The sequence below is a fragment of the Corythoichthys intestinalis genome, chromosome 4 (genome assembly GCF_030265065.1).
Source record: "Corythoichthys intestinalis isolate RoL2023-P3 chromosome 4, ASM3026506v1, whole genome shotgun sequence".
In the NCBI taxonomy this organism is placed as follows: domain Eukaryota; kingdom Metazoa; phylum Chordata; class Actinopteri; order Syngnathiformes; family Syngnathidae; genus Corythoichthys; species Corythoichthys intestinalis.
The window spans coordinates 943674-963262 of NC_080398.1; the positions used below are offsets into that span (position 1 = coordinate 943674).

At 40.1% G+C, this 19589-nt stretch overlaps 1 protein-coding gene across 1 annotated transcript; it reads left to right on the forward strand.

Moving 5' to 3' along the window:
* The first annotated feature begins 3559 nt into the window (after window positions 1-3559).
* On the forward strand, window positions 3560-18645 carry LOC130914795 (proline-rich nuclear receptor coactivator 2-like). Its single transcript, XM_057834304.1, has 3 exons — window positions 3560-3750; window positions 4028-4300; window positions 16521-18645. The coding sequence occupies exon 3, from the start codon at window positions 16544-16546 to the stop codon at window positions 17000-17002; it is 459 nt and encodes a 152-aa protein (XP_057690287.1). The 5' UTR covers window positions 3560-3750; window positions 4028-4300; window positions 16521-16543; the 3' UTR covers window positions 17003-18645.
* The last annotated feature ends 944 nt before the right edge of the window (window positions 18646-19589 follow it).

Consider the following 19589-nt stretch of genomic DNA (forward strand, 5'->3'; position numbering starts at 1 on the left):
TTTATTGCAAGTCAGCAGCAATCATACAGCACAAAGAGACCCAGGCGAGCTGGCAAACTGGATCCAAGGTCACCATATACCAAGTCAACAAAAGATTTCTGAAAAAATGACAAAATTTAGTTAAACATTCAGTCTTTTAAAGGCTCTGGTGAGGCAGGCAGTGGTCCGGAAGAAGGGTGTATTTGGGCGTTGTTTAGGATTATTGTCTGTTGTGGATTGGACAGGAGGATTCGGGCGTCACTGTTGTCAGGGCAGTGAGAGTAAAGGATTTTGAGATCCTCAGCGCAACATGAGTGCTTAGTGTTCACTTCTCTGTCGCGGTTTCCTCTGTAGATGTTCCTTATGGCAGGACAAGATGTCCCGCCATTTGTTCTGGACTGTCCAGAAGAGCTTATTGCGGAATTTGGTGGTGCAGATGTAGACTTGTAAATGTCTTGCCTATCACTATCACACTAATACAGCAATTACAAAGTAAACACTACAAACTTTCTTTAAAGGACTATTTACTTACGTTTGATCATGGACGGACATGTAAAAAAGTTCTCAGACACATCGTGCCATGTCGTGCCTTGAGACGTCACTCGGTTTGGGTTAGCATATTGGCTAGCTGTCACACCTCTTGGTTTGTTTATATTCTCCAAAGTCGGGGGGAGGGAAATGACAAAAGCCTGACTAACTACGGTGGTATAAAATATCTTTTGGGAGGTGCGACAGTAATGGTGAAGTGGACAGTTTTGACAATTATGGAGTAATTTTGCCATGCCGTATTGAATAAATGCATTTTCATTATTTCATATTTCTTTTAGCACAAGACTGTTATTTGTCATGACCATACCATTTATTTAGCAACTAGGGAAAATACTTCGATAAAAACAATATCCTGTAAAAATATTGGAGTAGAGAGACTGAAACAATGACATTTTGCGGCTCTCTTTGTCGCATTTTCCTCCTTCTGAATAATTTCCCCTCAATGGGCTGAATTCTAAATCAGATGAAACGATGACCCTGCTGAAGTCATCCTCCTGTTGGGGACGCTAGAGCCCTATAATGGTAGATGTGGCTAAATGGCGGATTAAAATACTAATTTCTCGTCATCTGCGCTTTGCCAAATTGTTGTATATAGTCGAATTGACTCAAATATGATTCTAATTCGCATAATAATGCTATTTAAGACTTTTTTTATCCTGTCGTACGGACTTTAAGGCAAAACACTACTGCTTTTGTCCACCGGCGTCGATAAAATCGACCAAAACTGAAAAGTTACCAAGTGCTGCTTTAACTCAAATTTGCAAGTTAGGCTATATAACGACAAGAATAAGAGTGATGATCTTAAAGGTAGTGCCCACATTAACAAATATGGTGCAGCTTTGAATCTGGCTGCTTAGGTGAAAGTTTGCTCTCTCAAAATGCTCCTCTAGTTCAATATTATTAAAGTGTGAGTGTGAATGCTTGTCCATATGTGACCCATGATTTTCTGCCAACTAGTCCAGGGTGTAGACCACCTCTCAAGTTAGTTTTTTTTTATCTTGGGATTTAGGTCATACCCAATTGTTGGCCAAGTACACATATCACTCGTCTATTATCAGTACTTTTTATTGCCTCTAAACTTGCCGCCTGTGTCCTCAGTTGAAGTCACTAGGACAAAAGGTTGAAAACATGACCACCTCGCGTAAGTTTGTCTTGCAATTGATATTTCACTGACAGTCAACGACAACTTGTCAACATCTAACTGTGCATTAAGTATGATGAAAATTACCCCAAAAATGTAACCGGCCGAAACAGAAGACCAAAAGCCACTTTATTGTGATCAGTGTTGTCAGGAATGCGTTAGTTAGTAACACGTTACTGTAATCTGATTACTTTTTTCAGTAACGAGTAATCTAACGCGTTCATTTTTCTACACCAGTAAGCTGATTAAAGTTAGTTTCCTTAGTGTCTCTGCGTTACTATAGTTTCATTGCCTCATAACGTATGTAGAATGAAGAATATTGTAGTCATATACGAAGAGCATTTTGAATATAAAATGCTAAAATAAAAGGTTCCAGGTATGTGTTTCCATGACAACCTCTTAGCTATTTCCTGTTTTGGTCTCGCGTCACGTGTTGTGGGACTGAGGCGGGTGGACATTCGCGCCGAGTATTGAGACGTTGCGAGGGAATGTTGATCTTGATCTGTGGATATCCATGAATGAAGGTGAGTATTTTTCCTTCATTCTGGAGGGTATCAGCAAAAGGTTGGACCCCCTACATGCACGGTCGTTTCGTAGCTTTGCCGTAGCAACGACGCGCAGTCATCGCTCCAAGTTGGCAAGCTTTGTTTACATCATATGCGTGTTGCACATTCATGCCGTGAGGTGATGTGTTTGTTTAGCATCTGTGGGATGTGTTGTAAGTCTGACTGAGTGTAAAGTGCTTAGTTGCCACCACGTTTTGTGGCCAAATTGACCGCGTGTGTGTTGAGAGGAGTACTTCCGGGTTGTGCCCGCGCATCCGCGCCCGCCTCCACCTTTGTGTTTATTGCACTGTACAATCCACTTGTGTTGCTGATTATTGTGCCGCCAGTTTGCATTGTTTTACATTGGCACTGATATCCTGTTAACCATAACCCGAAATTCAGAAGTTTTGACATTAGGCTTAATCTTAGAGTTAGCGGGGCTTAATTGGTCGGTGGAGTTGATTTCAACAAATTCCAAGCAGTTTGTCAGATATTTGTTGGTTTCAGGGCTCCGGAGTGGCTAAGCTAGCGCAATATGATATTCCCCTTTAAATTCAATCATCGGAAAGTCAATTACATGTGATGACATTTTTCTGTTGTCATGCTTATGTTGAGGCGGCAAAGGGAGAAAAATGGGTAAAAAGTAACTGATAGATTACTTTTAAAGTAGCTTAGTTACTTTGATATTGAAGTAATCAGTAAAGTAACTAGATTACTTTTTTGAGGCGTAATCAGTAATAAGTAATTAAATTACTTTTTCAAGTAATCTGTGACAACACCGATTGTGATATCCAACTGATTAAAATTCAGTCTAACTTGGAATGTAAAAAGTCAATGTTTTGGTCCCATGAGTGGGGGAGGGACGTGTGTTGGTTTCATTTCCAGCTGGTTGCAGTTGTTGTGACTCAAAATGGAACACAAGCTTCAACAACAAGATGTACTAGTCCCTTATCTATTAAATTGATCAAGGATTTGTGAACAAAGTGTCTTCTTCGATTTAGTCTCAGACGAAGAATCACCGTTGCATAATGTTTAATCCCTTCCTTATTGTGGCCGCTGGGTAGCGTCACGCTTGTATAATCACATTTAGTTACCTAACAATCTTTCTGAAAGTGAATTAGCTTAATATGTAGTGGATTTTTGTCGTGCTTTTTATGTTTTTGTCTTCACTTCTCGATGAGGAAACTGCGGAAAGCACAATGGGGAAGACAAATCGACCACTGACATCACTCGTCTGGCAACAGCAGTGAATGCGATCGGCTTGCTCGCCTCTGATTGGTTGCAGCCTCTCAAACTCGCAAGGTGATTGGCCAGATGCGTGCTGCGACCAGCTACTTATCAGAGCCGAGGGAGACATTTTGTGGCAATTCATACGCAGTCGGAAAAGAAGGCGAAAGGAGACGATAGCTTTTCCAGGTTGTTTTCCCAAACTAAGGGTGAGCATCTAATTCGGGGAAAATACTACTGAGCGATATCTTGCTTCTCGAAAATAACAAACCGGACGAAAGGCTTCGACGACCAAGCCTGAAGAAGTCGGTAAGAGAGACTGTTTTTCTTCCTCCTGGTCGCCATTACAACAGGCTGATCTCCATTGTTTTGGTTCTCCGCTAATGTTCATCGATATTTAACTGAATTGTCAAACTAAACAACTCAACGGCTTCGGTCGATTCATTAACACGTGATTATGTAATTATCTCGGATAACAAGTCGACTGAACGAGTGGAACTGCGTCATAGAACAAGTTCGAGACGAAATGGCTATTCCGTAAATATATTCATGTTTAATTGCGTTTTATTTTTGTGTTTATTAACAGGCCCCGCGGCTTCGTGGTGTATCGTGTGCGCCGAGGTGAATTCATGTTCAGCTCGGCTCCGCGAGCAAGCGACGCCCATCGGCACTCGACGACCGCCAGACCGGCATACTCGACGAGACAAAGACCGCTCGATACCGGTACAAAGAGACCAGGCGACGACGACATTTTCAACGTCGACTGTTCTCGGAGACGGAGGCTGTTTGAAGGCGAAAGACAGACGAAAAGGACGAAGAAGAGGGAGCTTTTCCTGGACAACTTGGTGGCAACAAAGAGGTGCGTTCAGGGCCGTGCCTTGAGCTTGTTTTCGTCCTGTGTCGGTGGGGGGAAGGGCGGCTGGATCTGCTTGCAGTTCCGCACGTAGGCAACTCGCTGCACTTTTCCGTCTACTTCGCGAGGCACAAACGTTATGCAATTTCTAATTAGTCGCGTTTGAATGAAATACGATCACTGAGGCGACTTATTCTTTAAAACTCGAGATATTTTGGTGGTAAATACTAGAGGTGGGAATCTTTGGGCACCTAACGATTCGATTACGATTCAGAGACTCTGATTCGATTATTGATGCCCCCTTCCCCCCATTTTTTTTGTTTTTAATGTTTTGTATATTTGTTCCAAAATTGTTCAAACATCCTCTCAGGCTAAATAAACCAAACTACCATTTTAGTATCAAGTTACCGGTTAAAAACAGTAAATAAAATACTCAAGTCCCCGTTCTGTATCAGCAGCGTTAAACTACATTCAATTAATTTAATGTTGTTCAACCGTTAAAGTTGTTAAAATTGTGCCCGTTATTCCATAATTTCCCTCATGTCTACTTTCGACACGTGAAAGTTTTAAAACTTTCATCATTTAAAGATAGATTCAAGTCAAGATTTTGCCGATTTAGGGGTATTTTAGATAAAAAGTAATTAGGTTCTCTACAACAGAGCCTTCTAGAGAAGTCTACTGCTTTAAGATGGCGCCTGTTTACTAGCGCGGGAAAGTCTGTCATTTCACATAGGGGTGCAACGGTTCAGTTAGCCCACGGTTCGGTTTGAACCTCGGTTTTGGGATCACTGGTTCGGTTTGCGTTTTGCTTTTTTTTAAAATTTTATTTTTTTTTTATAACTGCCTTTATTTTGCTTTTTAAGAAAATGAAATAAACACTTAAAATGTAAACATTTTCGACTGTTAAAGTGCCTCTTAGCTCTTTGGCTAGTGTAGTGACTGACTACTGAAATGCACAGTAGTAAAAAAGTTAATTGGCAAAGTGACTGGTGATACCTTTCATGTTTTTTTTTTTTTTCTTCCTCCTTTCATTAAAAAAAAAACAAACAAACCCAAAAACATAGTAACCTTTGCTATGTTTGGAGGTCATTTAATGTTGTGAATCAACCGTTAAAGTTGATAAAATTGCTCCTGTTTTTGCATTCGTTCCCTTCTGTCTACTTTTGACATGTGAAAATTTAAAGTTTCATCCTTTAAAAATACTCAAGTCAAGATTTTGCCGATTTAGGAGAATTTTAGATAAAAAGTTGCTTAGGTTTGCTCGTAAGGTTTACTACAACAGAGCCTTTCTGAGAAGTTTACTGCTCTAAAATGGCGGCTGTTTACTAACGCTACCGAGTCTGTCATTTCGCATGTAGTTCTATATGCATGTGATATCTAGGCGTAGATTGTATGCTGTCTGCTAAGTCAGGAAATATTGGAGCCACCTGGCCTAGCATCGCGTTTGCTACAGTGTCTCGACAAACACTCTTCCCTCTCCGTGTCTCTTTTCTCTTTCTTTTCTCGCGTCATTCAACCAACGTTGATTCTCGGTCCGTTCCTCATTGCATCCTGAAGACCGCGCTGACTGCGTTTTATTTCCGCTTTACCTGGTATAATTCAATAATCAGAATTTGGATGTTTGTGAATCGTTCTCGAATCTTCCACAGCCGAATCTCGAATAATCTTAAGAATCAGAAATTTTGCACGCGTCTAGTAAATACTAGAGGTGGGAATCTTAGGGCACCTAACGAATCGATTACGATTCAGCGGCAACGATTCGATTATAAATCGATTATTGATGACTCCCACAAACCCCCGAAGCTATTAGCTGCTTTCAATGTTTCATACAGTAGTTACAAAAATTGTACAAAAAGCCTCTCGGGCTTAAATAAACGACTATTTCAGTATCAAGTTAACAGTTCAAAACAGTAAATAAAGTACTGCAGTCCCCATTCTGTATCAGCAGCTTTACACTACATTCAATTAATGTTGTGAATCAACCGTTAAAAGTTGTTAAAATTGCTCCCGTTATTCCATAATTTCCCTTCTGTCTACTTTAGACATGTGAACGTTCTAAAACTGTTTTAAAGATAGATTCAAGTCAAGATTTTGCCGATTTAGGAGTATTTTAGATAAAAAGTTAATTAGGTTCGCTACAACAGAGCCTTCTAGAGAAGTCTGATGCTTTAAGATGGCAGCTGTTTACTAACATTGGCAAGTCTGTCATCTCGCATCTAGTTTTATATACATATGATATCTATTACCTACCGTAGCATGATGTGGACTAGGGATGTCCCGATCCAGGTTTTTGCACTTCTGATCCGATACGGATATTGTTTTGCACTTCCGATCCGATACAGATACTGACCAATACCGGCCTATCTGAGCATGTGTTAAAGTTTAAAGTCATTTAGCCTCCTTACTTAGTTGTCAGACACATGTTGAAAAAGGTTTTAGTACTCTTGATAACAACTAGCCAGCTGAATTAGGTGAGTTTGAATAACACACAACGGTTGGTAACAAGAAACTGACCTGTTTATTCAGTGACAAACACAAAACATTATAAATAACAAACAGAAATGGCATAGTCAGTCAGTAAAACGTGCAAATTATATTGTAAACTGTCTTAAAAAAGCAAAACACACCAACAACCTCAGTGGAAAATCCCACAAACCCCCTAAGCTATTAGATGCTTTTAATGTTTAGTGCATTACCATATTTTTCGGACTATAAGTTGCGTTTTTTTTTCATATTTTGGCTGGGGGTGCGACTTATACTCAGGAGCGACTTATGTGTGGAATTATTAACACATTATGATATAATTTCAGATGTTATTTTGGTGTTTTGCAGTGACACTGATGGTTTTGTAAAGTTGTTAGCATGTTCTTATGCTATAGTTATCTGAATAACTCTTTATAGCTATGGCCACGTTCGCGTTCTGCCTTTGGCAGTGTATGTTCAATTGTATTATTGACTTTTTTATCTTGAAATGGATGCATTTAGTTTGTGGCGCTTTCACGCCCACGTGAGGGCGCACTCGCACTTGTTTACGTGAAGAAGAGTGCTCACACGCCAGAAGAAGACGGACAGCTACGTAGCTCTGAGTGAGTGAGTGGGCGAGTTAGCGAGAGAGAATAGACGGCTGCGAACCTACTTTCATTGTTTATGCTTTTAAATAATCTCTACAGAGGCAAGGCCTGTGTGTATCATCTTTTCTGTTGTTGTTGTGTGTTTTCCACCCGCGATCAGACACTTAGAGCCAGTTGTGTGGTTGTATGAACGATGTGCTAATGATAGCGAACGCATGCTAACCTGTTACTTATTACTAATAGTACCTAATTATCATTTATTTACGTTTATGCGAACCTGTTTTCTATCGAGGACCAAATTGATTCAACAAATTATACGGACGTCCAGCTTTGTCTTTTGGGAGTTCGCTGTATAGCCAGGACCGAGCCGTAGCGTAGGACAGTATATTCACATTTCGTTGTTCATGCACTGTACACTGTACATTTATTTAGCATGTTGTTCTTTATTGTATTTTTATATTAAATTGCCTTTCAAGATGACATGTCTGTTCTATGTGTTGGATTTTATCCAGTAAATTTCCCCCAAAAATTCGACTTATACTCCGGTGCGACTTGTATGTTTTTTTTCTCTTCGTTTGGCATTTTATGGCTGGATCGACTTATACTCAGGAGTGACTTGTAGTCCGAAAAATACGGTAGTTATAAAAATTGTATAAAAAGCCTCTCAGGTTTAAATAAACGACTATTTCAGTATGAAATTAACATTTTAGAACAGTCCATAAAATCCTCAAATCCTCAAGTCCCCATTCTGTATCGGCAACTTTTAATTCATTTAATTTTGCGAATCAACTGTTAAAGTTGTTAAAATTGCTCCCATTATTCCATAATTTCCCTTCTGTCTACTTCCGACATGTGAAAGTTTAAAAACTGTTTTGAAGATAGATTCAAGTCATGATTTTGCCGATTTTAGGCGTATTTTAGATAAAAGTTAATTAGGTTCGCTTGGAAGGTTCACAACAGCCTACTAGGGAAGTCTCCTGCTTTAAGATGGCGTCTGTTTACTAACGCAACTAGTTTTCAATACTTCAATGTTGCTAACGCAGTCGAGTCTGTTGTTGTGCATCTAGTTCTATATACATATGATATCTATTATCTCCAGTAAAACAACGTTGACGTAGTTTGTAGCGGCTGTCAGCAGCAGTCAGGTATTTTTGTGTTTTTTTTATCCAGCGGCATGTGTTGAGCTAAAGCCGTGAGTTGAGCATTGGCATTACCCGGGTCTACCGCGCTGTGTATTAATTCCGCTTTACTTGAAATTTTTCAATAATTGGAATTCGGATGTTTGTGAATCGTTCTCGAATCTTCCACGGCCGAATCGCTCAAGGATGTAATGACGGCTGGGCATGTTGTACCGTGGTTCTAAGTGTTGGATGGTGCGTCTTTACTCACGAGAGATAATGGCTCGTCATCCAGAATGAATTCTTCGGCAATGACTCTTGTTATTCCCTGGGCTTTGGGACTGTCAATTGCCAGTTTGTCACGCATAGCAAAAGTTTCTGCCAGTGTTAGTTGCGTAGGACCTTTCTTTTTGTCTTCGGTCTTCTTAACATACTCCTCATTTTGTTTGTGGTGGTATTTCGCTAAATGCTTGATTAGGTTGGTTGTACTAAAACTTCTTACAACTTTACCACCACACTTGACTTTATTGTGGCATATGTTGCACTCTGCCTCTTCCTCTTTGTCGTCCTTTAAGGTGAAATGATCCCACACAGCTGACATTTTTACCGATAAATTGAGCGATGGTAATGTAAATGTAGTGTGTTGAATGTGTACCGTAAAATGCGGACCGGATTTTAGGGAAACCGAAGCAAAAACTGGAATGGATTATGTAAATCGGTGTGCTTGAAAACACGGACCGGACTTTAAAAAAAAAAAAAAAAAACTGGATCAGAATTTTTCCCTGTTGGCCGATCCGATACCGATGCACATTTTTTTTTACCATATCGGCGTCCGATCCGATCCAAATATCGGATCGGGACATCTCTAATGTGGACGGAGTTTCTAGCGGCTGACGGCAGCAGTCAGGTATTGTTTTTTTTATCTAGCGGCATGAGTTGAGCCAGAGCTGTGAGTTGAGCATTGTCATTACCCGGGTAATGGCAAGCATGATGTTTACTCTCGGAACGCAATGAGGAACGGACCGCATTCCGTCACGACCGCGCTGACTTGTTTTCGTTCTGCTTATTGACATATTTCAATAATCGGAATTTGGATGTTTGTGAATCGTTCTCGTATCTTTTCCCGCCGGGAAAAATAAATCAAAAAATTGTTAGCCAATTTATTTATTTATTTATTTATTTTCTGTACTTGGAACCTTATTTTTATTTTATTTTTTTTATATCATTTGATGCTAAGCTCTGGTATTTCATTTTATTTGTAAATACAATTTTGCATAGTTTGAAGAAACACTCAGGTATTTTATTTTAATGCTCTTTTGAAAGTGCTATCAGAGCTGAGCCTCAAACGGATAATAAATAAATGAGGATCTAAGTACAACAAAGGAACAATTGGCTAACTTGTATAGCAAAAGTCCGCAAGCGTAATTGCTATAAAATGCCAACTTTTTTTTTTTTGTTTTTTTTTTGTACATTGCTCTTAACATATGGTTCAAACACATATTCCCTCAAACAGCTAAATATACGTCTAAATTAAAAAAAAAAAAAAAACATTCGCTCAAACAAAAGCTACGCTCATGTTGGTCTTGACAGGGAGCAGCTGGATTCAGCCATTTGAAATGAGTTATGACATATTCACTGTTGCCACTAGAGGAAATCCATCCAAATCAAAACTAAATGCAAACACTTTCAAAACGAACCATGACACCGCCACTTTAATTAAACGGATACTTGAAAGCAGCATAATTTGATTTGAAGCTTTTTTTTCTGCATGGCTTACCGTGATTTCCCGAATATAAGGCGCACCCTTGTATAATGCTCACCCCAAATTTACTTGTAAAATCTAGGGGAAATTATTGTACCCGTTTATAACGCGCACCCTAAATTTAGCACCAATAAATAGAAGAATACAAGAAAACGGAGCTCGTGTACAGATACAGAAATGTCATTTTACTGACTGGTGAAACACCGCACAAGCATAGCACATTGGTAGTTCAAAACATTACCATAAACTGACAATATCTACGGTAATAATATGATTTGACAACTTCTCCAACTTACCAGAATCTAGGAGAAATCAAAACAGATGTGACTTTTCTTTTATCTCTTTCACTCCCAGCCATTTTCACCAGAGCAAGGCCGTTCGCTCCCGGCCGTTTTTTCTGGATTTTGACTGATTTTGCAAGGCCCACAGAAAATTCTGTTCTATTGCTATATAAACTTTGAACCCACCAAAAGAAAGATTGGACTCTCTTCTTTCAGCAGAAAAAAAAAGTAAGTTCGTATCTTTTTCCATTCTTTAGAAATCAGCATTAGAAAATAGCTTAGTTTGAGCAATTTTCCAATTTCTGATGAAAAAACGGAGAAAATGAGCTTTTTGTAAACGCATACATTTCAAACATAACTTTGACTTTAACAAAGCTATTTTTTGCATTAGTTACATCCAAAACATCTGAATAATGTTTTCCTTTTACAAAATACTATGAACAACCAGACAAATAGAGCTTTAGATAGAATACTAACAATTTATTCACACACAACGACTGAGAGATGACGGTTTGTCGCCGAGATGACGCCGTTGTCGCCACGTCAGCTGTGTAAACTTTTCCCTCATCGTTGTCTGTCTCAAAAAATTGATTATTTTTGCATTTCTGCGGGGTCTGCTAGGCGAGCCGCTCCACGGGGGGTTTCACTCGTTTTGCACGACCGTCCAGCGCCTGGTGTCCCAGGCGTCCTCTCGTTGTTTTGTCCGGACGGAGCGCCGCCTGGGCTCAATCCGCCAGCGCTTTGACAATGCTGGCCGGCCGTTCACTGCTGTTGAATCGGCTTGTCTAGTCTTCCAAAATGCGTTACTGCCCTCCAGTGGCCAGTTTTACTGCTTTAAAATTGGTTTGGAGCGTTTTTCTTTGTTTCTCAGATACAGCGGAAGCTATATATGCTTCTTATAAAAAAAACCGCAAAAGACGTATAAATACGGTTGCGGGACAGTTGAGCATTTAAAAATAAAACGTATTTATACGGTTCCGGGAGCAAATGAGTTAAAGGCTGCTGTATAACTTGCTCGTTTCATCATGATGAATAAATGTTTCTTCCATGGATTGATATGGTAAAATGAAAGTGAGAACGTAAGTCGGAAATCCATGAGAGCTCATCGCTGTCGACATGTCAGTAACAATAGGAATTATTGTTATTTGGGTTTGAGTTTCCCGAGGGACAGATACAGTTGACGGACACAGGAAGTCTGTGTGCTTACGTTTGTTATGTTCCGAGTTAGGGATGTCCCGATCTAGGTTTTTGCACTTCTGATCCGATACCGATTAGAGGTGTGCAAAATTTCCGATTCTTAGATTATTCGCGATTCGGCCGTGGAAGATTCGAGAACGATTCACAAACATCCAAATTCCGATTATTGAAATATGCCAAGTAAAGCGGAAGTACAACACACTCAGCGCGCCGCGCGGTCAATGAGGAACGGGGCGAGAGTAGCTAAACATCATGCTTATCATTACCCGGCCCCTCGGGTAATGCCAATGCTCAACTCACGGCTCTAGCTCAACTCATGCCACGAGATAAAAAAACACAACATACCTGACTGCTGCTGAAAAGCTGCTACAAATACAGCTAAGCTACATAATGTTACGGTAGATATCATTTATATAGGACTAGATGGATTGTAGACTCGGTAGCGTTAGCAGCACATCTACAAAAAGCTAGATGCGGAGGTAGTATACGGCCGCCATCTTAAAGCAGTACACTTCCCTGCAAGGCTGTTGTAGCGAACCTTCCAAGCAAACCTAATTAACTTTTTATCTAAAATACTCCTAAATCGGTAAAATATTGACTTGAATCTATCTTTAAAATAGTTTTAAAAATTTCACATGTCGAAAGTACACAAAAGGGAAATTATGGATTAACGGGAGCAATTTTAACAACTTTAACAGTTGATTCACAACATTAAATTAATTGAATGTAGTTTAAAGCTCCTGATACAGAATGGGGACTAGAGTTTTTTTTTCTTACTGTTATTTTTGTATATTTGTTTACTGCTATATGTTAACTTGATACTGAAATAGTAGTTTGGTTTAGCCTGAGAGTATTTTTGAACAATTTTGGAACTAATGTACAAAACATTTAAAAAAATTTAAAAAATAAAAAAGGAGGGGGGTGCATCAATAATCGTTTTAGAATCGAATCGGAGCCTCTGAATCGTAATCGAATCGTTAGGTGCCCAAAGATTCCCAGCTCTAATACCGATAGTTTTGCACTTCCGATCCGATACCGATACTGGTCGATACCGATACCGGCCTATCTGAGCATGTGTTATAGCCTCCTTACTTTGTTGTCACTCATGTTGAAAAGAGTTTTAGTACTCTTGATAACAACTAGCCAGCTGAATTAGGTGAGTTTGAATAACACACAAAGGTTGGTAACAAGAAACTGACCTGTTTATTCAGGGACAAACACAAAACGTTATAAATAACAAACAGAAATGGTATAGTCAGTCAGTAAAACGTGCAAATAATATTGTAAACTGTCTTAAAAAAGCAAAACACACCAACAACCTCAGTGGAAAATCCCCCAAATCCCCCAAGCTATTAGATGCTTTTAATGTTTCGTGCATTAGTTACAATAATTGTATAAAAAGCCTCTCAGGTTTAAATAAACGACTATTTCAGTATCAAGTTAACATTTTAAAACTGTAAATAAAATACTCAAGTCCCAATTCTGTATCAGCAGCTTTAAACTACATTCAATTCATTTAATTTTGCGAATCAACTGTTAAAGTTGTTAAAATTGCTCCCGTTATTCCATAATTTCCCTTCTGTCTACTTTCGACATGTGAAAGTTTTAAAACTGTTTTGAAGATGGATTCAAGTCCAGATTTTGCCGATTTAGGAGTATTTTAGATAAAAAGTTAATTAGGTTCGCTACAACAGAGCCTGGACATACTGGACATAGACAAACGCGCTGGCCCTCAACGGTTTCCATACGCTTTTGCGTACCGATGGCTGACCACTGTATTTGCGGCGGACACGAGAAAATAACTTCTCAAAATGTCGAAGAGGCAGGCCACACTGAGTAATTACTTCCGTGTTTCCCCACCCCCGTCAAAAGACAGACGACAGAGACGTCTCCGGAGCTACCGAAAAAAAGGACTTTTGCTGAAAAGTGGCTACAGGAGGTACCATGGCTAGAAGCAAATGATGCTCGCACGGAAATGCGGTACAAAATGTGCCGCGAGAATCCCAATGTCGCCGATAAGGGCAGCGCATTTTATGTAGGGTCAAAGAATTTCAGCCATCCAAACTTTGAAAAGCACGAAACAAAACAGAGCACATGTGGCAATTAAGCAAACTATCGATGCCAAACAGGACCCCACTCGCCCTATGGACAAGTGGCGGAATAAAGGTAATGAACAGCGACATGCACTGACAAACGTGTTTTTGCTCGCATTTTACAAAGCTAAACATGCACGTTCAATGAGGTCTTATGAGGAGGACATCCAAATTTTAAAAATGCTTGGAGTTAATGTGGGAGCCGCATAATGCCCTTTATTTTTGAATTGGTGCTTTTTATTTCTTTACATTTCACTTCAAAGTAATGGCAATTTTGTTGTGCCAGTTGATGTTAATCAATCATTAATTGTTAATATAATTAATTAAAGTTAATTGGCTCGAAGTAAAGCTTGTCATAAATTTATCGCAACAGGCGGGTCGGCTCTCAAGCTCAATGAGGACCAAGTCACATCTCCAGGTCCTCCTCTGAGAACCTGGGCAAAAAAAATATGTGCACCCCTGTCTATATACATATGATATCTATTATCTACAGTAAAACGATGTTGACGTAGTTTGTAGCGGCTGTCAGCAGCAGTCAGGTATTCTTGTGTTTTTTATCCAGTGGCATGAGTTGAGCTAAAGCCGTGAGTTGAGCATTGGCATTACCCGGGTCTATGACAAGAATGATGTTTACTCTCGGGATGCAATGTGGTCCGTTTCTCATTGCGTCCCGAAGACCGCGCTGTGTATTAGTTCCGCTTTACTTGACATATTTCAATAATCGGAATTTGGATGTTTGTGAATCGTTCTCGAATCTTCCACGGCCGAATCGCTCAAGGATGTAATGACGGCTGGGCATGTTGTACCGCGGTTCTAAGTGTTGGATGGTGCGTCTTTCCTCACGAGAGATAATGGCTCGTTATCCAGAATGAATTCTTCGGCAATGACTCTTGTTATTCCCTGGGCTTTGGGACTGTCGAGTGCCAGTTTGTCACGCATAGCAAAAGTTTCTGCCAGTGTTAGTTGCGTAGGACCTTTCTTTTTGTCTTCGTTTTTTCAACATACACCTTATATTGTTTGTGGTGGTATTTCGCTAAATGCTTGATTAGATTGGTTGTATTAAAACTAGGGCTGCAGCTATCGAATATTTTAGTAATCGAGTAATAGACTGAAAATTCTATTGATTAATCGAGTAATCGGATAAAACAAATATATTTTTAGGTGAAGAGCAATTATAGATATACATGAGAAAACAAGACATTTTATCATTTTCAGTCAATCAATGTCTTTATTTTTTATGTATATTGTTGAAAACAGCCAACAATTGCATCTCAGATGTAACTAGAATAAAAAAAAAAAGACTAATTCACTGCTTTCACTCAAAAAACCTTTAGATCTTATTTAAAAGAAAAAAAAAAATATATATATATATATATATATACACACACCTAAAAATGCCTTTACGCTTGATAACACACATCACTTAAAAGTTAGGATTTTTTTCCCCATGTTTTTCAATTGAATTTCTATTTTTGTCAAGCCATTTTTAAGTTCTAGTTAAGTTTTAAGTTAGTCTAAACTGTAAGTCCTGATTGGATTTTTAGTTTTTGCACTTTTCAAAATAAATGTATGATACAGGCTGTATTGGAGCACATTAGGGCCTAGTGCTATTTGGTGTTTTATCCAGCAATGACTACTGAGCTAAAATTGATAGTTAGCATGATTAAGTTTTTATTTGACACCCTCATCACTCCACAACGCTATGTTATGTTAAAGCCTGTATGTAAGACACGTTAGCCACGCATCGAAAGTGGTCTTAATTAATTGAAACCTAGCCCTCCGCAGGGCTAACGTAAGATGAGCTAGTAGTGACAGTAACGTTAATCTTATATATTAGCGCTTAGCGCTCTTTATTAGCGCTTAGTGCTCTACTGCTTTAAGATGGCGGCTGTTTGCTAACGCTGCCCAGACGCGGCCTAGTCTGTCAATAAGCATCTAGTTCAACATACATGTGATCTCTGAGACTCATCAGACGCTAGCTGCAACTAACGTAGCATGTGCGGGCTAGTATTTAGCAACGTCGGTGTCGTTTGTAGCGGTTGTCGGCTGCAGTAAGTTTTTTTTTTCTTTTCTTTCCCCTTCCTCCTCTCCGCACGTGACATCAGCGCGTTGTCCCGCATTAAAAGTAGTCCGAGCAAAACGTGATGCTTAAAGCTGTCAAAATAAACGATTACTCGAGGTGAATAAAATTACTTGGATCAGTTTTTAAACTCGAGTTACTCGAGTATTCGTTTCAGCTCTAATTAAAACCGCCACGCTTGACTTTATTGTGGCATATGTTGCACTCTGCCTCTTCGTCTTTGTCGTCCTTTAAGGTGAAAGGATCCCACACAACTGACATTTTTACTGATAGTTGGTAAAAAAAAATTTTTAAGTCGGTAAATTGGGAGACGGTCATGTAGTGTGTTGAAATACGGACCTGATTTTAGGTAAACCGAAGCAAAAACTGGAATGGATTATGTAAATCGGTGCGCTGGAAAACCCGGAGCGGACTTTTTAATTTTTCCGTGTCATCCGATCCGATGCGCATTTTTTTGCCCATATCGGCGTCCAATCCAATTGGGACATCTCTAATTTCAACGCCACTTTAATTAAACGAATACTCGAGCAGCAAAATTTGAATCTTTTAAAAAAAATTTTTTTTTTTTATCGAATTAAACGTAACGGGAAAAAATCTCATCCTTCCATGTGCCTGCATTTTTAGGTGACACGCAAAGCTGAAGCATCATGGGAGGTGGAGGCGGAGAGCGGTGCAGTAACATTCCGAGCCCCAACAACGAGCGCCCGAAGAAAAAGAACCAGCAGCTGGGCCGAAACAAGCAGAGGGGTCGCGACCAGACCGGCAACGTGACGACGGCGTCGGCCCACCACCATCGCCGGGGCGGCGACAAAGGCGTCCTGGCGTACCAATGCTCCCCGGAGGCGCGGCAAGCGGAGGCGGCGGCTTCCATCGTCCGCCTGGCCGCCGCCTACGAGCGGGACTGGGAGGGGGCCGTGACCCACCTCAACACGCTGCTGAGCGCCCGGGGAAGCCCCAGCTACGCCGGGCCCAAATTCAGCGAGCCGCCCTCGCCTAGCGTGCTGCCCAAACCGCCGAGCCACTGGGTGGCCTTTCCGATGGGCGCCGGAGAAAGCCGGGAGATGATGACCTTCCAGCTCAAGAGCCTCTTAAAGGTGCAAGCCTGAGGGAGGTTTTAAAAGAAAAAAAGGCTGTAATACTTTTTAATGAGTTTTTATTTAAAAAAAAAACATTAGATTTTACAGCCCTACTGCCTTCCCGGCATCGACAAAACCTCCCTCTTATTTCACGTCGGTTTTCCTTTTTATTTTGGCTATCAAAGCAGATCGGGTGCACTTATTTTTTTCCACACGTTACTTCAATCCCGTCCACTTTTTTGGACATACACAGCTGTTATTCTTCTGTAACTGCCAATGTGCAGTAGCGCATTTTTAAATGAACCCCCTCTTGTTTGGACAAAACTGCGATTCTGCAGGGAAATCATGTGTACATTGTTTTTTTTCATAAGGTTTCTTAAGAAGTTATCATGGCGCACGGGCCTTAGGCGCTCGACTCCTGTGTACCTTCATTTTTTAAAAATTGCGCTGTGCGCAGATGCACTACAGGAAGCGAGTCGCTCTAAGGTCCGGTGTTCACGCTGCCTCCCGGAAATGTTATTGTCCTCCATTTTGGGAGGTGCTGTGCAATTTAAGACCGGACACTTTGCGTGAAAAAGGCGGAGAAATGTTTTCGTAGTGTGTCCAAGTGGTCTTGTTGTGCTTTGGTGGTGCCGTGCGTTCACCAAAGCTAATGTTCCCGTTCCCCAGTCTCGTTTATCGACTTAAACTCGCGCCGTCCCGACGCGCGGAAGAAAACCGTTCGGTTTTGTCGGCGGCGCGACTTTACGTCGAAAACGCGAGACTTCCTCGCCTTTTCTGTGACAAATCGAGCTAAGCGTTCCGACGTTTTCAGCCCATTTTTTGCACTGCACTTGCTTTATAGTGTTAAGTTACAAGCCGCATCATTGTTGAATCAACAGGCGCGTCATCGACTATCTTTTTTTTTGTTGCAGTTTTTTCCCCCGTGCAGAATTGAATCTGCTTCATAGCCAGACTAAAGACGACAAAACCTCATTTGATTGTTTTTTTCAGGAGCCGTGTAAATACTGAAAATGGTATGTATAAAGTTCTTGTAGCATATTGTACATTCGCAGGCCCCACGATGGGCGGAGGCTTGCAGACGAAAGTATTTTTAGTACTAATGATAACACTGAATGTATGAGATGCGTCCCGTCTCGACTTCGAAGATGCTGAAGAATATTTTTGATAAGAAAACAAAAAGAAAAACGAGCGTTCGCCAGTACGAGAGCCCTGCACTGAAGTCTTTTCGGAGATCTTGCACATGTTTTTATGATTTTGTACGATGCAGTGTAGGGTGAAGGAAGAGTTTACAATTGGACTCGGGGACGTTTGCAGATGTAAGACTTTAATCTGGATGGATTTCAATTTTTTTTGTTTTTTTGTTTTGGTCCCAAATATTTTTAGAAACTCCCTTCCCAAGCTGTTCTTCCGCCAACTATTTATATCTTCTTAAACAATTCTTCCATCCAGATCAGAGTCCAGCAAAGTCCCCTTATGCTAAATTAGAGCTTGTAAGAATTGGATTTTTAATTATGTCCCCACTTCTAATGTCATTGTATGCAAAGAGAAGAAAATGCCCTGTATAAGATTGGAAACGATTGGTTCAAAAAATATTGAGATAACAATCATTGATTTGAAGTTGAAAATTTTACAAACAAAAAACAATAAAATCCTGTCCCCTTCCCCCCAAACGATGTGCTTGTCTTGATTTTTACATTTTCTGGTATTTTACAAATGTCTGTAACTTGCAATACAGTTCTTTTTTAAAATTGAACTACTTAACCCCTTCAGACCCAAGCATGCTGCTGAAGGACATCACATGTTCGCGTCTCTAAACCAATAAATAAACGGAATTTAGTTGCTAGTGCCACTTACCGTATTAGCCCGAATATTAGACGGTGTTTTTTGCATTGAAATAAGACTGAAAAAGTGGGGGTCGTCTTATATTCGCGGTCTAGACGGTATACCCATTCACGACGCTAGATGGCGCCAGATATTGAAGCGATGTTCTGCCATGACAGAGCTCAGCTACTCTCAAGTTTAAACAGTTTGCATTATTTTATTGCAATGTTTTTCCTTATTTAAATTTGTTTCAGGACTACAGTTACAGCTAGACCTCACTTTGGTGGTTAATGCAGTTATTGCAATTTTGTTGTTTTATCACAATAGATTGGTTTATTTACATTTCAAAAACCAGAAGCCATTCATTTACGAATGGGATTGCACTTTAGTTTACATATTTAAATGTTCAGATACTAAGATTTGAATGAGGCAAAATAACCTTTTTCCTCTAAAATATATTGTTATAATCATGTTTCAGATGTAATTATTTTCTGTATAAAAATTTGGTGTTCCAAAAATCTTATTTTCAAACTTTAGTCCTCAAAAAGAGGGGGCCGTCTTATATTCGGCCCAATAAATTGGCACGACACCGGCGGGCGTACCAAATTCAATGGATGACGATCTTGACAAAAAGTATTGCCTGAGCAGCCTGATTTAGAATTCCCCTCAACAATGAGGGGAAACAAAAAAACGCTCATTGTCAACTTATATTCTAATTTTATTACTGACACTGCGTTTTGGGGTCAAACATGTTGTGCCCCCCCCCTGCCCCAAAAGTCAAAACTCTGGCTAC

What these genes read in the sequence shown, in the direction of transcription:
- LOC130914795 (XM_057834304.1), top strand. Translation starts at nt 16,544, where the DNA reads ATGGGAGGTGGAGGCGGAGAGCGGTGCAGTAACATTCCGAGCCCCAAC.